This window comes from Neolamprologus brichardi, chromosome 12 (genome assembly GCF_056152115.1).
Source record: "Neolamprologus brichardi isolate AB-2024 chromosome 12, ASM5615211v1, whole genome shotgun sequence".
NCBI lineage: Eukaryota > Metazoa > Chordata > Actinopteri > Cichliformes > Cichlidae > Neolamprologus > Neolamprologus brichardi.
In genome coordinates, this window is record NC_142115.1 from 19,129,431 (window position 1) to 19,150,671 (window position 21,241).

General features: G+C 44.8%; 1 protein-coding gene across 1 annotated transcript in view; it reads left to right on the top strand.

Moving 5' to 3' along the window:
• The first annotated feature begins 5,426 nt into the window (after positions 1 to 5,426).
• setbp1 (SET binding protein 1) overlaps positions 5,427 to 21,241 on the top strand; it is a 37,649-nt gene continuing 21,834 nt past the window's right edge. The window contains exons 1-2 of the mRNA XM_006784165.2: positions 5,427 to 6,219; positions 11,731 to 12,323. Coding sequence (XP_006784228.2) covers positions 11,889 to 12,323 — 435 coding nt within the window. The 5' untranslated portion in view covers positions 5,427 to 6,219; positions 11,731 to 11,888. The remainder of the gene's footprint in view (positions 6,220 to 11,730; positions 12,324 to 21,241) is intronic.

The window sequence follows — 21,241 nt, forward strand, 5'->3', positions numbered from 1 at the left end:
AAATGTTGAAGTGCAAAGGCAATTTTTCTGCAGAAGAGCAGTGTCACAATCTCAAGTGTGCCTCGAGAATATGCCCCAAAATGTTGAATGATGCACACCGGATGTTCTTTTTTGGTCTTTTTTGTTGGTCATTATTTGCTCTGTTCCACTTTTTAGTGATTTAGGTGTAGTGTTTTGGGTCAATACTTCAGAAATGAAAGGTTAAAAAAGATCCCCGATGGTGTCACCGTGTGTAAGGGATGAATGATTCAGCGCTATCGCAGTCAGTGGTGTATCACACACCTGCTGCTGTAGGTTTCTGTCCTCTTTTTACTCACAGAGTCTCTGGGGAAGTGGCTGCGTTCTGTCATCTAGGGAGTTTTCCTCTTTCTCTCTTTCTTTCTTTATGTTTCTGACTCTTTCTCACAGGCCCACACACGCACATGCACACACATACACCACACACACATACACATGCAGCTGTATCTGACCACATGCACAGTTATAACACAACAGGATGTTGTAGGGTGGATGTTTGAGGTGTGAAGGTTCACACAAGCCGTGACAAACAATATCTGTTTCTCAGAACAAATTATTCATTATTCATACGTCTAATAGATTCTGACATTTGTATTTTTACTTTTTTTTCACCTCTATTTTTTTATTGAAGCACATAAACCAGGTTTTGCACGCCATTTTTTTTAAACTATTGACTTACTGCAAAAGCATCAGCCACACATGGTCCACAAACATGCTTCCCTTTGCCCCTTTCATTCTCTGCAGATGTCTGTAGTGACAAGACAATAAGAAAGCAGAAGGACAAACAGAAGGACAATCATTATTTTCCGTGCTGCTGTGTGTTTACAACCAACGCAGAGATTTGTCAAATTGGTGCTGTCAGTCCCGGGCTGCATTGTTAGATGCCAGAGCTGTCAGTCTGAATTAATATTAGGGCAGAAATGTTTTTGTTCACCACTGTCTTCCTCAGGCATCTGAAGCATCTGCGTACACCGGGGCTCGTGGACGACTTCAAGATGAGCCCACTTGATAGCTGAGCTCGTACGGAGCCAACATTATGATAATGTCCTTATAAGTAGCAGGGGGATGGGCGCAGTGTCATCTCTTCACATAGACAGAGCCAGCGGGGAGTCCACAGTCAGCTGCATTTAGGGCGTCTTTGTTGTTGTCGTAGCACCCATCTGTATTGTTGTTTTGTTCTGGTCTGTGTCTTTTCTCAGACATCATTATTGCTCTCATTAGAAAAATCTCTACCGCAGCCTCAAATGGGGAACAAAGTCTTGCAGTGTTTCTTTTCCTTTCCTTTGTTTGTCTGCGTGTTTGTGCGTGTGTGCGCATCTTCTCTTGAATATGTAAGTCTGGCTGTATTTGCAAACTACATGTGGCCACTTAAATCCTTCAAAGAGGCTGAACACTGTGTGCTGAGCTCCCTTGTTTTAATGCTGTACATACAGAAAATATTCCATTGTTTGCCTTACCTCTTATATAGGCTTATTTGTCTTCTAGTTTGCAGCAGGGTGTTGTAAGAGAACTTTGGGATGAAAGAATATGTGAAATGTAGCACCAAGATTAATTCAAAACCCACAATGGCCACGAGCACAGTGAGGGAAGTCATAGTTGGAAGGCAAAGGAAGAAAAGGCCACTCTGATTTGTTTGTGCGTATCAGGATCTGGAGAGATGGCCCCAGTGGTGTGTTATCCAAAGAGCCATTTACTTCATTAACCCAGTCAGATCACCGAGGCCTCAGTAATCAACCTTGTCACACGTCCCATTAACTTCTCATTCCATCAGCACGGCCCTCGCACCTTCTGACACACACAGACATGCGCATGTGTGCACAGATGCACTTTGGTTAAGCACATTTGTGTCTGCATCACACACAACTGTGTTTCTTTATTTTTTTCCCCCCTCACTGATGCCCATATACACACACTCCTTCTCCCACTCTCTCAGCTCACCCCATTACCTCCATCAGTCCCAGAGGTCTCGGAGCTCTGATGAGCCCGCCGCTGCCCTGCGAGATTAGTGGACTCCCTGAGAGAAGCCCCTCGCTGATTGACCGTGAGTCTCGGCTGCTCACAATGTCAGCTCAAGGTTAGTGTGTTCGCTCACGGCGCAGTCAAGCTGCGTAGCTCTGTTATGAATACAAGTGCGTTATTAGTATTTTACCTCTGCAGATGCCAGCGATTATAATATTTATAAAGATTCCCAAATCAATTACTGCCATTCACCTTTGCTTTCCCTCTCAGCTTTTGTATCTCTGCTTTGCTCTCTAGTGGCCCACTTGAAACGTTTGCCAAAGCATTTATTAATTAACTTGTTTTTTTCTCCCCTCCTACTCCACGTCTTCATCTCAATCTTTCAATCTCCCCTCTCCCCATTGATCAAACCACAGAGGAGCCCAGCATTCGGCTAAAGTGGTTTGAATTCACTTTTATGCGCTGCACATCAAGCACAGGGAAGCATTTACTTTGCATCCCACTTGAGGGAATGAAGATCTTCCACACACAAAATGGCAGGGAGAGATGAAGGAATGAGGGCAGCTCTCGGTCTGTAATAGAGCGTCGCATAAGTGGCTGGATCCGTAAGACAGATTGATCTTTTTATGTTGAACTTGATGAGCATGAATGATGCACCAGATTTCCTGTAGCGGTGAATAGAGATGAAAGGATTATCCAGATATTTAGATCATTCAGGCAGGAACGTTGCCCTGCACTGCTGTCTCTTTTCTCCCCATCATAATTCAATATTTACAGTTTAAGCTGGAAAACTGCTCCCTCTTGGCCGCCTGTATCTGGTATCCATGGAAACAGATTTGAGAAGAGAGTGCTGTCTTTATGTGTCCGGGCACGTGCGCGCGCATATGTGTGTGTGTGTGTATGAGAGAGAGAGAGCGAGAGCGAGAGTGTAATGTTTACTGATACACTGCAATTGATTGGTTGTTGGGGAGCAGCTGTTGACCCCTCTCTCTCAGGGGTCTCTTTGTGTTCTTGCACACAACCCAGATCAATAGACACACACGGACGTGAACACAGACACACACAGATTTTGCTATTTTAAATTTATTCTACAGTCAGTTTCTGTTTCTCTCCTCCAAAACCCATAAAAATCACCCCTTCCCCGATTAATTCAAATTTAAAGGTAGCCTTGACTCGTAGCCATAAACCTGAGCCTTATTTTAATGAATATGTTGAGCAGATCATGCCAAATCTGTTTAGAAATCCTGGGACTGTTGCTTTCACTGTCATAACATTTGGTCTACATAAAGATAAAGTAAAACACGCAGAAATACACACACGCTATAATGTAATACCGGCCCCATGCCCTTATATGGAGAGATGATCAAAGGCGCTGTTATGAAAGCGCTCTCAATATAATAAAGACACAGACACACAGACACGCAAACGCAATTGTGAAACTAGTCAATGTGGCACAGCAGGCAACGTGCAAAACAGTAGCATCCACACTGCTGATGGCACTGCAGATTTTTAACTACAAGTCTGAAACGGTGCCGAGTGTTTACATGCTACTGAGCACACCACCCTGGCTAATGAAACATCTCCCAGTGGGTGCTCTACACAGGGACACATCGGCATGCATGCACTCACGGACACACACGCACAGACAAACACACACATGCCAGGGATGAGTAACAGCTAGTAACTGTGGGGCACCAAGAGAGAAAGGTCATCTGACATCATTTGCATCGCTTGTTAATGTTAAAGAATGTTTTCCATACAAGGAAGGTCAAGTTTTGCATGGAGACCCGATATAAACATAACTTCTGACAAAGATGAATTAATGGAACAACTCCGGCTTGTTCATGCCTGGTTGATGTGGGTTTTCCATCCTCCTCTAATGTGACATATTAAGGGGAAAGCACCAGCACTAGCACGACACACACACACACACACACACACACACACACATGCATACCCCACTCTAATCTGCCTTTTTTTTCACCCACTCAACCCCACCCACGCACCCACCTTGTCTTACTCTGAATACAACGTGTCAGCAGCGCAGCGTGGAGTGGGAGCGTTTGTCTCGCTGAACACACACGTTGAATTAGAATAAATGAATACCATGCTCACCAAACAGCACCATCGCAGCTCATTCCAGTAGTAGTGGTTTGCGCACAAGCCATTTCCTACGAAGACAAAGGTGATAAACTTTATTTATAGTTCAGCCCACGGGCTTGCAAAATGTTTCATGTCAAACACCCCCAGAGGATATGCATTAGAACCACTACTGATAAGATTTATGTATTAAGTTATGACTCAGCAGAAGCTGCCTATTCTGGATGAGCAAAGTGAAGGCAATGATCACAGCATCTCTAATATTCTAAATCGGTTATCTTTTATTCATTTTGACTATATGGAAAAAGATAGCTTTTATTGTAACCCCAACCCTGATAAGGATAAGCCAAAGAGAATGAATGGATGGACCTTTTTTTTTTGCCTTTAGTATATCTGTTATATCATTAAGGCTGCTAATTGTGTGCTCTTTTTTTAATTTGTTTTCTAATGACAGAGCTTTTTTCATCTTAAATTAAGTGAAGCCCTTTACTGGTTAAATAAAATGCTACAGCTGAATTATGCCCAATTGTTCATGCAGGTGTCCGGTTAGTGTTCAAATGAAGCCACAGTAGCTCAGATGCTGATTCAAACAGGACTGGCCAGATGTTGAGCTGAATTAACATCTGTTGTCTGGTATAATTGCTCTGAGACAGTGATTCTCAAACTTTTTCTGGCTTGCCCCCACCTCAGAAGTCAACAGCCCCAAAACACCAATGCATAATAATAATAATAAAAAAAAAATCTACAACTTTAATGAAACTTTAGTGAATTTAAACACCAACTCTTAGTTTGCCTACAAATTATATTCACTCAAACTTAGCTGTAGTCCATATTTTACCCCTGTTTGTTTATGTCCAGCCAATTAATCAAATCCCACAGCTCTAAGACCATTAAATATTTATTTATCATTACAATTCAGGCATTTTAAAGCCAAGCTCAGTAGACTACAGTTACATAGTATCATATGCATATTTCCCTTAAAATATTTATTTCAGTCGCAGTCTCTTCTGCTCTGTATGCAGGTACGTATCTGAACCTGTTGAAAACCAGTGCCAAACATGTTTCTCCTCACAGCAGTGACTCAGTCAAAACAACAAGCCTTTTGCCAGATGTTGCTTTCCCTATTTGCATTACATTAAAATAACACCGTGCCAGTATGAGAGCAGTCCCACGGGAGAAAGCCCTGGGAATTAGGGGGAGGTTTGGAAAAGAAAAAAAAAGAAAAAAAGGGGGAAAAAGGGAGACTCGTTGAGGTTGTTTGCTGCCAGGGGGAGGCGATGTCGCTCCTCCTCTTCTCATCTCTCCCCTCTGCTTTGCTCTGCTAGAGCTTTTAGTCTGCTGGGTGAGATCATTACCAGACACCAGGCTCCGGGACCTGACATTCACCGATCGGAAAAGCAGAGAGAGAGAGAGCAAGAGCGAGCGAGAGAGAGGCACAGAGAGAGAGAGAGAGGTAGAGAAAAGCTTGACCCAGTGCAACCGGCGACGAGCAACCCCCACTACCATCTCCTGCCTCTTGTGCACCCACTGACGACTAAAAGCGCGGTCTTGTCGCTGAAATTCCACCCCCCGCTGCTGGATTTGGGCTTGTAGTCGGATGCGGGCTTGTTTTGACTGCAGTAACAGTCCTGCTCTCACCCCCCTCCTCCTCCCAAACCAGCCGAGTAGCGGATTTGCGAGGGATCTCAGTGCCGTGCAAGCTCCCCGAGTGACCAGCGATCCCGCAAGGCATCGGAGATTCAGTGCGCACGGCGGCGGCGTCAGCGGCGGCTCTCCACAGCGCGAGTCAACGCGCCAGAGCCTCTAAAGATTTTATTTCTACCAGGAACTGGACCCAAGTTTCCGATTGGATTTTTTTCTCCTCCCCTGTGCGGCTACCTTGATTCTGCCACCAGATCGACTGCAAATCCTATTTTCTCGCTCTCTTTTTTTCGCTCTTTGCTTTCCAAAGAACCGTTGACGCCATTTTCCCCGGGATTTTCTGTCAAAAAACATATCCGTCTCTTCTGGCACCGTTTGACAGCTCCACGGGAGGCTGTCACCCCATCCGTCGCTTTCTTAAAATGTCTCTAAATGGATTGTAAATGATCGTGATAAAATATTTACACGTTAGAGCCGAGTGTGAGACAACATTAGACATGGGTAAGTAGCCCCGGTTGACTGACCACATTCCACACCTGAATGCACCTCTCCGGTGAAAAACTGTGTTCGTGTTTGTAACGCCACTCGGCCGCCTGTGTCTGCTTTCCATGTGTGCTGTTTGAGCTGCCTGTCACCTCCTACAAAGCCTTCCACATTCTGCCCGCGAGACTGTTATTCCTTAAATGTGAAATTGCTTGCAGTCACATGCCAGCAAAATCGCCCGAAACACACGCGCACGCGCGCACATGCTCGCGCCACCACTCAACGAGACGCACACCAGCCCCAAACAACTGTGGTACCACTCGGTCTGCATTTGTTATTACTGTGTAATACCTTGGTAATTAGATAGTGGTGGTAGGGGGCGGGTAAGAGAAAACAACCAATTAAGGCCAATGGGATAAAGTGTCCACTGCTCAGATCAGGGTTTAACTCAACCACAGCTCGGCCTCTTAAGTTTAAATCTGTTTCTGCTGTAGTGGACCACCTGCGCCTTCACTGACATGGACAGTCCATCACATAGCATCACAATCTGTGGCATGCAGCAAGCAGATGGTTGTCACTCTTTCGACCTGTCAGTTGTTCCTTTATCTGAAGTTAAGCTGTGATTTTTGTTTGCTTGTTTGTTTCTTAATGTTTTCAGTGTTTTTTTGTTGTTGTTGTTTTAGAGGGAAAAATGTGATGTCATGTTGACTTTATCTTTATTCTGATTCTCATCATTTTTTACTAGTAGCACAGTGTGCACAAACTGTAGCATCGTCATCACAGATGTGTGCCCAAATGTAGTAGCTTGGTAAAACAGCTCTGCCCACTGTGGTTGTATTTATCAGCAGGTCATCAATTTCACGTGGGTGTCAGAAACTACGTGTCCAAATGCCATGGCCCTGCGGAGGAAGGTGAGGACCGGGGGTCGGTGGTTATCATTAGCGCCTAGAAACCTCTGTCACAACCAGACCACCAAAAGATAAACGGATAAACATGACCAAGTCTCACTGCGGGTTCTCTTGGCTATATCAGAGGGCTTGATTTTATAAAAAAAAAAAGAACAAGGGTTAAAGTAAAGGACAACTGTAAGAGAGGTGCGTGAGTAGGTGGTAGGAAAGGAGGCTGAGGAACGGATAATAGAGGTGATTCAAGCTCGGATGGAACCATCGATCTTGTCTTGTTAACAGTTTCTGCTCCCCCAGACCTGGCGGCATTTTTGTGGTGCAAAAGTATGAAACAGGCTATTAGACTCCCGGTTAAGTAATGAGATGCCTGCATGCCACCTTTAAATTAAAGTATGAGAAATCGATTAGGTGTATCCCCTTCTGCGCTGGATACCTTGGGTCGAAATAGGATCACAGAGAAGGTGGGTGGGGGAGGAGGGAATGTGAACGGGATCCAAGGACAAATCTAACTGTTGGCAGGCTCTCTTAACAGAATATCAGCACTGGAGCACCTTTTGGCAGAGCGCACAGAAAGAGGGGAGGGAGGGATAGGGAGGTGGAGGGGAAAGGGAAGAGGTAGCAATGAGGAGAGGGGAGAGAACAGAGGTTGAGGGGGAGTGAGGTGAGGGGAAGGAGGAAGACAGTTGGGGAGTAGGGGAGGTGTTTTTGCTGACAGCCATTTTGTGGCTTCTGCTGCAGTTAAAATGGTTTAACATTCATCTGCTTCAGCCGGGGAGTTACGTGAGGATGGTTTTAGTGCTACCTGGCATATGGCTCATCCAGTGGATGTGCGCGCGTGACTGCGTGAAGCAGCTTTAAGGCCATCTTTTTCAATTATGGCTGTCCCACACATGATATTTTACGATTGTCCTTCTCGCTGCCCTGCAGCTGAACACATGCACATGAACTGGGGAGAGAGAGAGAAAGAGAGAGAGGGCTTTATTTTGTATTTCATATCCAAATATATATATGCATTTATCCTGCTGGGAAAAACCCCAGAATAGGCACTTTTTAGGGCTTCCATCACCTCGCTCTGCTCCGAGGGACTAATAGACATCAAACTTGAAACCTCACGCTGTGCCCATTGGACTTGTGAATACTAGAAATCTGGGCCCATTCTCTTTGGTTTGTCTCCAAGCAAAGACTGGACCCTTCTAGAAACATTGGCATATGTGGCTACCCTTCACTTGAGAGCCCGAGGAACAAAATAAGGGGGAAAAAAAACTGCATATGACAGCCAGACTAGGATCATCATCTCACACCAAGATGCTCATCTACATCCAGGGATGGTCGTGCTTCTGCTACGTTTGCATAAAAAAGCATGAAATTTAAAAAAAAAAAGGATATTCACCTTGTGCAATCACGCAGGCGTTTGGTGCGTGTGCGCGCGTGCATCTGTCTGCATTTGTGTATGAGCTATTTGTGTGTGCACCTCAGGCACTGGGCTGCTGGGTATGCAGCCTTAAAAGGTTGTGTTTCTGCTGCCATCCCTCTCTCTCTCTCTCTCTCTCCCGCTCTGTGTCTCTCGCTCACACTTGGACTCCCCTACCTGTTTTGTCTGCTGTCTGTATCGCTCACCATCACCGTTCTGTCCATCTGTATTCCATTATCAATGCTTTATCGTAATTGTCGGTAAAAGTACAAGGCGAAATGTTGGAGGACTGTCTCATTCACAGCCTTTCACATCCAGCACAGGCAATGACCTTATGCTATTTGAGAGGGAAGCTGGTTAGCGCTGGCAGTTTTGAGAACATAATAAAGCTATTTATGCAGCGAGTCTGGCCTCTTACAATCACCCTGCTGTCTGAGGCTGGTCGAGGTGTGTGTGCGTGTATGTGTGTGTGTGTGTGTGTGCATCGCTGTGTTTGTGTGCATAAAAGAGAGAGTGAGAGCAGGGAGAGGAGACAGTGAGGCTCAGGCTAAGTAAGTGAGGGAGGCCCGAGGAGGGGTCAGTCTTACATAAACTCTCAGCCTGTCTGCCAGTAACAGAACTAACACCGCTTAGGGCAGCGAGCAGGGAGGGGAGAAGGAATAGTCATGACCCAGCTAAGGGGCTTATGCAGTAATGGCCCAGAATGACCAGAATTGTACTAATGCACGATGCCATTTTGCTGTCATACTGAGCGATAGCTGTGAAGGGGTACTAAGTCGTAGGCACAGAGTGGATGTGCGCCTATTTAATGTGCGTGTGTGACTGAGTGAGTGATGTTGTGGTTGGCAGCTGTCTCTTTTTCCTGTCTTTGTCCTCAGTCACATGACATCCAGGGCAGCTTTTACACATGCCATTAGGGCGAGTCACCGAGCTGACATTAGGAACTGGGAGGCTCCTGAAGGACCAAAGGGGGTCATGTGGGCACTGTAAGACCAGGCTGGGACTACACCTGGACTGCACCACCTTTTGTTTATATCTGTAAAACTTTGTATGCTTAAAAGTGTGATTGTACAAGCACGGCGATGGCTGTGGAGTTTGCGGGAATGAGTTTCTAACTTCCAGGCAGTCAGCAGTTTTCATTCTTGCTGGCAGGGTGTATGCAAAATCACTCTTGAAACAGGCAATCCATCAAACTGAGCATTATTTATGTCTCAGTGTTACTGATTGATGTAACACTTGCTATGGTGTGGTTGTGCACTGAGCACGGTCTGCTTCGAAGACACGTGTTAGTCAAAGAGTTAAATGAAGGAGGCTCTGGGATGTGAAATTTTACCCTGCCAAGAAAGCTTTGCACTTAAATTCTTAGTTGTCACGATGTCACTCATCCCCCCCCCCCAAAAAAAAAAGTGAATTTGGTATATTCTTCCATTAAACAGGCTGCCGTCAAGGAGCTAAGTTTAAAAACCAGTTATTTTGAATGAAAACCAGTGATTTCCAAGGTAGGAAATCAATCTGAGAATGTATTAATGTGCTTTGGGAAATGTTTGGCAGTAGAGCCATGCGAGCAATTTGGGCTTCATAAGCTTAAACATGCAAAACCGCTGTTACGCTCCCTTAAATTTTTTGATCCTTGACCGCCACTGGGCTACCAGAACCTACATCAATAACCCTTGTAAGTGGTTTCAGATTGGCAAACTTTACGGTTAAAGAGAGGGTTCGTTGAAACAAGTCTTTTTTGACTTTTGTTTATTTAAGGGCATGCAGAAGAAAAAGGACACACGGCTAACTTTGAGAGCTGGACACTGTGTGCAGTCTTGCAATGGTTTGTTGGAAAACTTGCTGTGGATTAAGACTGCTCAGTCACACTGCAAGCATGTGCTCTGAGGCCCCTTAGATATTATGATGGGATCAGCTGTTTGTACAGTAGCGTGGGCTGGTACAGTACAGCACACTGAGAAAACACATACAGCTAAAGGAAAATGACTGTAGTAGTCATGCCAGGGAGTGTATTAGGTTAATAGGTATGCAAATCTTGATATATGCTCTGAGCCAATTGTGCTCTTTCAGATCTTTTTAAGTCTGCGGGAAGCAAGATCCCTTTACTTGAGTCATGTCGACAGGTAGTGGTCTAGTCTGGGTTCACATCAGTGTAAATGGTGTCAGGCTAAGCTCAGCATGTGAGACAGCATTCCCCACTTCCCACTCAGTCATGCCTCATGTCATATTGACTGATGGGATTCCCTCGAGCTGTAGTGAGAAGTGTAGTCCACTGTTTGTTTTGGTTGCTTTCTGTTTATACGCCTGTGTGTAAGTAGGCCTGTGCAAGCGCACGTGTGTATGTACGTATGGCGTGAGTGTGTAATATGGATCTGCGTCTGCACGTGCAATGATCCAAAACAGAAATTCCGAATCCTCCTGACAAGCAGCGGCCACAGTGTTTTTCTCCAGAGAGCAGGAATAGCAGCAGGGGGTGCAGCATGTGTACGGCAACGTTGTCATTTTGGATGTGCGTCTGTGTGGATGCGCGCACTGTTTTTTTTTCTGTGTATGTGTGTAGCAATGCGGCTGCATGCGTGTGTAAAATGGTTCAGACGCTAGTTTTTCCAGACCAGCTCGTAAACCACATCTGGGGAAAGAATTTAGATTCCTTCTCTCCGTCTTTCTCTGCTGCTTTTCCTTTTCCCCCTTGTGTGTTCCCCTCCCTCCTCCTTCGCTCCTCTGAAGAAGAAAAAAAACAACAAAAAAAACGGAGCCAGCTTCGTTCATTTTTTTTCTGTCTTGTGTCCTCAGGCTAACTTCAGCCTGGTTTTAGAGCAGAGAAGAGGAATGTCTTATTTTGCACTGATCACTCTAGTGTCTGCGCAGCTCTGCTTCAGATCTGTCACAAGGATGGAATAAGTAATGAAGGGTGAGAGAGAAGATTTAGCAAAGAGGGAGTAAAGAAGAGAGCAGGAAGAGAGGAAGGCAAGTGGGTGTCAGAAATGAGTTTGTTTATGCGAGGTACAAAATGCAAATGATAGCTAGGCAGCATGCCTCTGCAGCTCTGTGATGATTGTGTGTTTGTCTTCATACTTAACAGGCAGGCAATGATGGCGATGACAGAGAACAGGCCTGTGCTGAGAGGTAGCAGTGGAATGGAAGCTATGGGGATGACAGAACGGGTCTCATACGCCCTTTTTTCCTAATTATGTCATTCACCTGCTCTTTCCGCAGACTGTCCCTGGCTTCGCTGTGTTCCTGTGGGACAATCAACACAACCCCAGTAGCTGATTGACAACAACCAACCAGCCCGACAGACTACTGCTTTCTATCTTCCTATTGGCTGGCTGCCAAGGCTTCCCCCATCCTGACTGGCTCTGGTGGGAGAGTGGATGGAGCAAAGGGATCTGGTTGGCTCAGCCCGACCCAAAGAGGCTGACCTTCAGGGAGGTAGGGTGGGGCCAAATGAAGGGGACCAAGAAGGAGCAGGAGGCATCGGGTTGGCACGCAGCGATGATGTGATTAACGGTGCCATCAGTGAAGGTGAGGGGTTAGAGGAACAGGGGGACGGGCTAATGGAGGAGCAGGAGTTCTCCATCAAGGAAGCAAGTTTCCAGGAAGGAAGTCTAAAGCTGAAGATACAGACCACCAAGCGCACCAAGAAGCCCCCAAAGAGCCTTGAGAACTACATTTGCCCACCGGAGATTCGGACGACCATCAGACCTCCAGTTGGAGAGGGCAAAGGGGGACGGCAGGGGCGAACAGGTAGTGGAGGAGGGGCGGGGCGGGCCCCAAAGGAAGAAGAACGAGGGCCCCCCAGAAAAAGGGTAAGTCATGACACTGTGATGCAAGTTTGAGCGTTATTGAGTGAAAAAAAAAGGCTTCTCTCACTCTCGAGATCTCTGAGTTGACCGCTCCCTTTCTCACACACACCTTTCTCGGTAGCTCCCTTCCCGGCTTGGTTACACAGGGTCAAAGTTTGCCCCGTAATTGAAACCAGCCTAACTGAGATCACACAGCGACACACATACAAGCACACAACACACACTCACATCAGAGCTGAGAATAGGGCTGACATAAGCAAGTGACAGCTGGCGTCTGCTCTCTCCATTTGTGGTCATATACACAGAGACCTTTACTGTCTCCTCTCCTCTCCTTTCCTCTCCTTCCCTTTAATGAAATCAGCTTTTGCGGGTCAGTGCCTTCAACGCCGCCCCCCTCCTCTTGCCTCCATCACACCCTCTACACACTATACTGGTGTTGTACAGGTCCTTGGGGGAATCTAGTGTTTGCAGTGTGTGTTGACCTACACAGTGGTGTGCGTGTCCAAACCTGACAGCCATCTCGATGTCACCGAGCTCGACAGGCCAAGCAGGAGTAAAGGCGTCATGTTGTCAACATGATGTTGTGTCGTGTTTTCCTCCGCTGTGCCTCACTTCTGTGGCTTCGGCTCTTAATTGGCTCGTGAGACGCGCCTGTGATTGGGGTTTTTTCATCAGTTTCAATAACAGTCCTGCCTAGTCTCCATTCAGTAAAAACTTTGGGTCAAAGTTCAAGCGAGGGCTGCTCCAAGATGAACATGATATTGTCACTTGTTGGGATGTTTTTCTCATTTTTCTCAAGTAGATGGATTTAGAGTAAGGCAGTTAAAACAAGTGCAGCATTCAGCGATTTGGGGCTTTCATTTTACTTGAAAGGGTTCGCGCATTCAGGCTAGTCACCATCGAATTATCTGCCACCCTGCTAGCTACAGAGGTATTGTTAGGCTATTAAAGAAGTTTTTATTGAAATTGTTTTCAATAAAAGTTTAGTTTATGGCAGTCAAGCAGTGTGGTACAGCACCTGCGAGGGCAAGAGTGGCAGAAATAAGTACAATCATATGGCAGGAAGAAGACAGCAGAAAATAGACAAAACCGCAGACTAGAGTGCATATGAGGTTAGTTTTTAATATAGTGAAGGGTTGTTTGAAATATCTTTAGTAAAAAAAAAAGAAATCTTTGTTGACTTTAGCTTTTATGATGTGTTTAAAGGCTGTATTGTAGTTTTAAGTGTTTAGCTTACAAGTGGAGTGTCATGAGTAGTGAGAATAAACACAAAGAAAGCTAAATTTTTTTATTTCTATCGACAGTAGGCATGTCACAACAGTAGAATTTTAAACTTGATACCGATACCCGTGAAAATATTTGGTACTCGTCACAACATTTATATTCCAAAATTAAGAGGCGCATTTTAAAAATATATATTAGAACAAATGATGGTCCAGTCAAATGTAATCAGCTACAGCCCTGTTTTATTTATACCTCTGCTTCTGACTACTTGGTATCATAATTCTTTGCTGAGCAAAGCTGCTGAGCACTGTTTCTGTCTAGCTGCCTGTGGACCTTTCATAATATAATACGTATTAGACACAAATAATTCTATTACCCTGTCAAATTATCACTGTTTAGTAGCAGTAGTTATAGTAGTTTAGTAGTAGTTTACACACTGATTGGCAGGATTGTGAATAACGTTTGCTGCTAGCATTAGCAATAGCTGCTACTTTAGCCGCTACCTTATGATAACCTAACTAATTTGGCTAATATGGCTGTCATATAATTGCTAATAGTTAAACTGGCCAGGGCAAAACTTCTGATTATTATTTAGCAATTTTCTGTTATTGAAATGAGAGCTTTATTAACCTCAGGAAACTCTTTGTAAAGATTGGGGGTTTCAAACTTTAAGATGCTTTGCTAAGTTTTTTGCTAGTGTTCGTGTGTTCACGTGTTCAGCTGCTAGTGAGGGCAGCGGCTGCACGCCTGTCTGTTTGCAGAGGTGCTGTATGAAGTTCTCCGTCAGCTGGAGGAAGCCAAGCCAGTGCCGCTGACATCGATACTGTTGCAAATGAGTATTTCAGCTGATTGTTTTTTGTAGTATCAATCAAGGATCAACTTTTTCCAATGACACTATTCAGTACATACGCTGCTTCTGGTGAAATCTTCAATTGACAGTGCCGTGCCCCATGTCTTAGTAATTTGGTGCATAATGAAACCCTGCAACATGTCAATTCAATGAGCGCCTCGTTCGATATAGTAGAGCCTTAGAATTAAAAAATGCATTATTGGCAGGTTGTTAAGTCACAACTCAGCGAGCAGATTGTTCTCTAAATAAACTGGGAGTGAGTGGGTGTCAAGTGTCGCCCCATGAGTGACCTATCCAGGCAGTAATGCTAATGCTAACAAACAAAGCATTTCCAGTAGTGTTGTGTATTACATGTGAAATAAAACAAACTTTGTAACTTTACAATTGTCCAGACTTCATGTGTGAAAATGGCTTTGACAAGTTGCACATTCATTCATAATACCTTTATGGGAAAAGGTTTTGTTTTTTACATTTTTTTTAATGAATTGCTGGATCGTTCTAGTCCTCTCTAAGTTTTTGGTTGTTTATAGATATTTGCAATTGGTAGACAACGGTTTACGTAAAGATTGCTTGTCAACATGATTGCTCTACACTTGTGTTTTTCCAACAATTGGAACACTGGCTTGGAAAAGAAATTCATGGTCATTTCTTTGTTGCCGGCAGATTTCAGTGTGATTTACAGCCACAATTTCCAGTAGTTGTCTTCAGGATGTGTATTCTTGTCTGAGCTTTTCTGTAAATAAAGTATGAACAGGCCTCTGAAAAATTTCAGTGTTTACATCCATTAGTAAGCTGAATGAGCTGAGCTCGGCGCTGTGATGTTTTTAGCAGCCATTCCTAATCTAGTGCCATCGGCCCCCACTGGGAAGCCCACTGCTACAGTATGATTGACAGGGGTTGTCATAGTGACACGGGCAGCAAGCTGGTCTCTATTGAGGTTTGAGGTTTGGGGAGGGGAGAGGGGGGTTGTGGAGGATGTGTTGGTGTTGATTCAGATCAGTTTCAACCCTTCATCCCTTGCACTCTGTCCCTCAATCACACCCCCACCATCCCTCTCCCCGTCTCTTTCCCCCTTACATCCTTTCCCTCCATCTAGCCATCACCTGCCACCCCAAGGGTGTAATACAGGCAGGCTCAGTGGAGAGGAACGGGTTAAAGAGAGAGGCCGGGCTGCTTTTTCTGTCTCACTCTTTTTCTGTATGTGTGTGTTGAGGTTAAATACTCTCTTTGTGGTGTACGTGAGGCTGTGAGTCAGGAGGGGGACGGGAGGTGAGGGGGAGCAGATGGACAGCCTCTCTCCTCTCTGTTGTATTGTGTCCACATATATGCTTTCTCCCTCTATTCTTTTAATCAATCTCTCTTTCCACACGTTTCCCCCTCCAGCTTTTCTTTCCCTATGTCTTCCTCTTTCCAAGCACTGTCTTTCATCGTGCTTTTCTCTCTCTTTCACCCTCTGTTGTCTTGTAGCAGATGGCAGCGTGGGGCAGCAGCAGCAGCAGCAGCAACAGAGCAGAAGCCAGAGTGTGAGCAAGAGAGAGGGGTAGAGGGGAAGGGGGTCGTGGAACGAGGAGGAGGAGGAGAAAGGAGGTGGGGGTCAGGCATATGGAGAGCCTGGTTAAGGGGCCTCCTCAGAGGGAGTGTGTATATGCGTGTGGTAGTGTGGTGAATAGAGGAGGGGGAGAGGCAGGATACAATAGAAGCCCATTAAGACAGAGATTCGACTCTAATAGACAGAGAGGGAAAGAGACAGGCAGACAGATAAGAAGGCAAACATGTAGAATGGTGCAAAGAAACAGATGGAAATTGTGTTTTTTAGCCATTCTTTCTTTTGTAGCAGCCTAAGAATCTGCCGTCAGAAAGGCCCCTTCTCTCTTCCCTCTGCTGACTTGTAATAACATTAAAATTTTAGGTTATTCCATGTGGGAAAGCTGTCGTTTTGCAAACCCCAAAAACAGCAGCCTAAAAAGATAAATCCGAGTTATGCAAATTGCCTTTTTACACTAGAGACGTGGCAGAATGTCAACAAAGGCTGTGCTTGCAATCCCTTGTATTAGTATTTACCCCTGACCATTTTATGTGATTGTCCATATTCACAGTGTAAAATTTAAATACCGCACAGATCCATCGCTGGCATTGATAATTACAGTGCACAGTGCAGTGCATCACATTTTATAGGCTTAAAAGTTATATTCATTTGACTCTACGCCTGTCAATGATGACCAATAATGGCCTGGATTTATTTACCGCTCTCTATAAAATGCTATTTATTATGCAGTGAACATGGCTGCAAAGGCAAGAGAAAAGAACAGAGTTAGCCTGTCTTAAAGGGAAGGGAAAGGGGAGTTTCATCCACCTATCATCTTCATAGCGAGCATCCATAACCGAGGAAGTCAATGAGGAAGCGTAGTGTGTCAGAGGACAGACCCAAACACACATTAACGGGATATGATGGGCTCCCCTTCTCTGTCTCCAGCTGACATCACACACATGCTGAACGTCCTCTCACACACGGCTCTTTGTCTGGGCGCGCTGTGTGTGTTTGGAAGATGAATGTGTGTGTTTTAATGGATTGGGTCCTGGGTCAACCACTGCATCACTCCTACAGACACACACTCTTCTCGCGCGCACACACACACACACTTAGAAACACACACTGACACGCAGTTAGCGGTCCGATGCCTTCACATGGGGGAGCGTGCGGTAGCTAAAATACATCCACTCTTTTACTATCTCTTCTATACACACACACACATACATACAAATCATGTTGAACAGCGATTGCAGTTAGAGAGAGTGTTTTCCTGGTTATCTGTCCAGTTCCCTGGACGTGCCAAATGTGGCTCTTAATCCATTTCACTATCTGTGGGGAGAGATAAGCCAGAGCTTTTCCAGGAGTCCAGACCAGGCCTTGTGTTGTTGTTGTTGTGTGTATATGTGTCTGTGTGTGTGTGTGTGTGTATTAGTGGGTGCACGCGAAAGCTCGACGGTAAGACACACACTTATCTTGTCTTGACAGCCCCTCTGCTTGGTGGTCCTCCTGGCTATGTGTGTGTATGTTGCTGCTTGGTGGTCTCCCAGCAGTGTTTGGGATTATTATGTGTTAGTCAAGTGCATTCACAAGGAAATTAATGCTGCCACAGTCGCCACGCCAAGTGTGTGCATGCAGTACGTGCACATGCGTGTGTGTGAAATGGTTTGCCTTTTGATGTGAGCTTTTTTATCCCTGGCTGAAATGGCGGTTGGTGACCTGAGGGACTTGATGAGCTCATAAAATAGGAGTGTGTATGGGTGTGTGTGTGTGTGTGTGTGTGTGTGTGTGTGTGTGTGTGTGTGTGTGTGTGTGTGCGTGTGTGTGTGTGTGCAGGCGTCAGCTTGAGCGTATAGCATCGTGCTTACCCACAGAGAGCACCCCCTGACGGATTTATGAATATGTATGAACATGAAATGATCACCTATAATATGGCCTGACCCACCTGTCATATTGGAGGTTTTTCCTCTGGTGACAGTCACTGTGGTCCAAAGACCCAGGCTTTTATATTCAGTGTGTGTGTAAGTGTGTGTGTGTGTGAGTGTGTGTGTGAGTGAGTGTGTGTGTTTGTGTACGTGTGCCCTCACTGTGCTGTCTTTGAGAGTACGGACCGGGAATGCTTTAAAGGGGCGTTTCCCTGTAGTGGATGGGGGGATGGGACATGTGAATGTGTTTGTGTGCATGTGTGCTTGCATGCTGGGGAGGGGTGAGTGATTTAGCACTGCTGAAACACCAGCTGTCCATCTGTGTCTGACCCCCCATACACACCCCGTGCACACTTGAAACACACACACAGGCACGTCTCCTCGCGTCTAAACTCTGATCTGCTCTCCAGTATCTCTCAAATCTGAAGAAAGTCCAGACAAAACACAATCTGTTCATCGGCCTTTCTCCCTCCAAACACAGGCACACTCGTGCTCACATTCATCATTACACAGACTTACATTAATTTCCTTTGGATATAACTACTGTTTGCTTAACCCTAACCCTCAAGCCAAGTCTTCCTACTAAAATTTAATCATTTGCCTTATTATCAGAAGTGAGATGAATCCCCAGAAACTGATTGTCTGTCCCTACAACACACACACACACACATCTACACACACACTAAGGAAGACTGCTCCCTAATAAGCTCTGCGGTAGTGCTGGTGCTGCAGTGTATCCACAATGAATGACTCTGCAAGGTCACTCCTAGTGAGCACATGTAAATGCTACACACAAACATTCACACACACACACACACACACACACACACACACACATACACACACAGCCACACAAAGGAGCGCTGAAGGCTGGCAGCAGAAGAGATGAACTTTGACCCTGCTGGACATTCAGAAGTCGAGGTGATAGCTGAACTCCACAGTTGTATAAGCCGTAGTGTCTGTGTGTGTGTGTTCGTGTGTGTATGCTGTGTGTGTCTGCCTGTGTGTGTGTGCTGTATTGTTTGTTTGTGAGAGTGGGTCAGGGTTGAGACAACTGGAGTCTGGCCTTTGCTTTCTTAGCCTCAGGGCTGGATTTGGTGTCTGTGTACGCGCATGTGTCTGTGTGTGTGTTTGTGTTGACCATTTGGTTGGAACTGTAGCTAATTTCTCAATCAGACACACACATACCATCTTCTCAATCTGTCCTAAAGGTCAAGAGCTATTCATTCACTATTGTATCCAGTCTCAGTGGGTTGCTTTTCCTCTTAAGTCTGATGCAGGGCAGCAATAATAGGCAGTCCAGCTGAAGGTACATTTTAATAAAGACCTGAGGCAACTACACTTAAAGAAATGCCAGTGGGTCACTCAGGCAGCATCTGCCAATGAACATGAAGGCATTTTGTGTTGCCTTTTTTTTCTGGCAAATATATTTTTATATCTTCCAAAAACAAAACAAACCCAAAACAAAACAAACATATCAGTTTCTGTCTTTTAAAGATACAGCTGATAGGCTTCAGCCTTTTTCAAACAGCGTGACATTACCCAACAGAGATGCACATGAGAACTGTCTGAAGCTACAATTAAACATTAACTTCGATTAATTTAACCTGCTATCTCTGAAATGCAAAACCTGTGATATTGCAATATTTTATTTTTTTGCATCATGCCTGTCTACATTGGGTAGTGTAGACAGGAAAGCAGGTGAGAAACTTAGGCCTCTGCATTGGCCTTTTGCATATGGCTAATGTAGATGTATGAACTATGCCAGTATCAGTGTAACAGATATTTGATTGCACAGATTTGAAAAGGTCATTTACCAGTTAAAAGGTTGGTGGTTGAATCCCCGGCTCACACAGTCTGCTCGTTGCACGACCCAGCCCCAAACTGCCCCTTCGATTCTGATGTGTCCATATAATGAAGCCTAGGTTATACTCTGTTGCAGACATGGAAATGGACATCATTTATCAGTCATTCCTGTTATACTTCTCTAAAATCTGCTGCTTGTGGTGGATGCTTGGTTGGTGCATTATAATGAAAAGTTGGCATGGACAGCTCTACGTGGTCACAAAGAACTGACAGGTGTCTGCACTGACCCTCGAACCTTCTGATCATGTCATTTACTTTTACCAACTTACCATAATTTGCCACTGGGATCCAAGTGGACCCTAGCGGACTTTTGGGCAGCGAGCCCTTAAAGGCATAGCATAAAGTGCACTATAAATGTGTGTGTAAATGGCTGTGAAAAAAGTGCTTTGAGTCTTCCATTACAAGTGCTCTTTAAGTGCCATTATACTTACCATTTAATAATCTGGTGAATTCACAGCGAGTGACTGGTTATCCTGCCATTTGAATTCTCTAGTAAGGCAGTACTCTCACCTAAACCAGAGTATTTCTAGTAGTGAGAACATGTGCAATGTCTAAACCAATATTTGTGGTTCTCGTGTCTAAAAACCTCATATGGGTCATAAAAAGAACAAAAGTCAAACTTCCTGGAATATCATTCCTGAAATTAAAATAAGGCATAATAAGCTTATGTTTACCTCAAATTTGCTGTTGTTTGCTACTGTGGCCAATATCACTAAGTTTCACAAAGCTGTCATGGTTTTATGCCACTGGGCCATTGTTATTTTTCTCACTCTAGGGGGCTTCAGCCTAATAGCAGAACTTTCACAGACTTCCACTGTTCCATTACCAACTCGTTTTTTTATAGCATCAGGATGATCCCTGTAATGTAGATATTGACTGAAAAACCAACGAGAGATCGTGTAATCTCTCTTTACTGATGACTGATCCAGGCTATAATTTTATAAAAAGCATAAAATATTTATTACTGCACTGTTGAATAGTTGTAAACTCAACTGGAAGTTATGACTTGTTTATAAAAACGTAATTGTAATACATCATTTTGACATTGTTTGCCCTTTTTTATTCATTGAGGTCTTCAAAAAGAACAGATTGCAATAAACATCAAGAGCAAACTGTATAGAAAACACACAGGCCTGAATTTGATTTGTGCGACAGCACAGTGGTTGACTGTGACTCACTTGACTGTGGGATGATCTGGAGGGCAGCCATTTTTGATGTCCTCTGCAGGCACGGATGATGTTGAGTCACAGCATCATGTGTTCCCGGTGGCTGCTTTGTTAGTGTGGCTCCATCATGCCTCTGCCTCTGTGGTTAGTCAGTGTGTGTATATGTGTGTGTGTGTGTCTGTCTATGTGAGGAGGAGTGTATTCTGTGGTTTTGAGAGGAGGTCCGACAGGAATAGATGCGGATGTTTGGTGAGAGGAGTGAAGGAGACGGGGAGTCAAAGGAAGAGAAGGGAAGAAGGCGAAGAGTATTGACTTTCACTGTGTCTCACTGCAAGTGTGTTTGTCAGTGAAATCTGATGGGG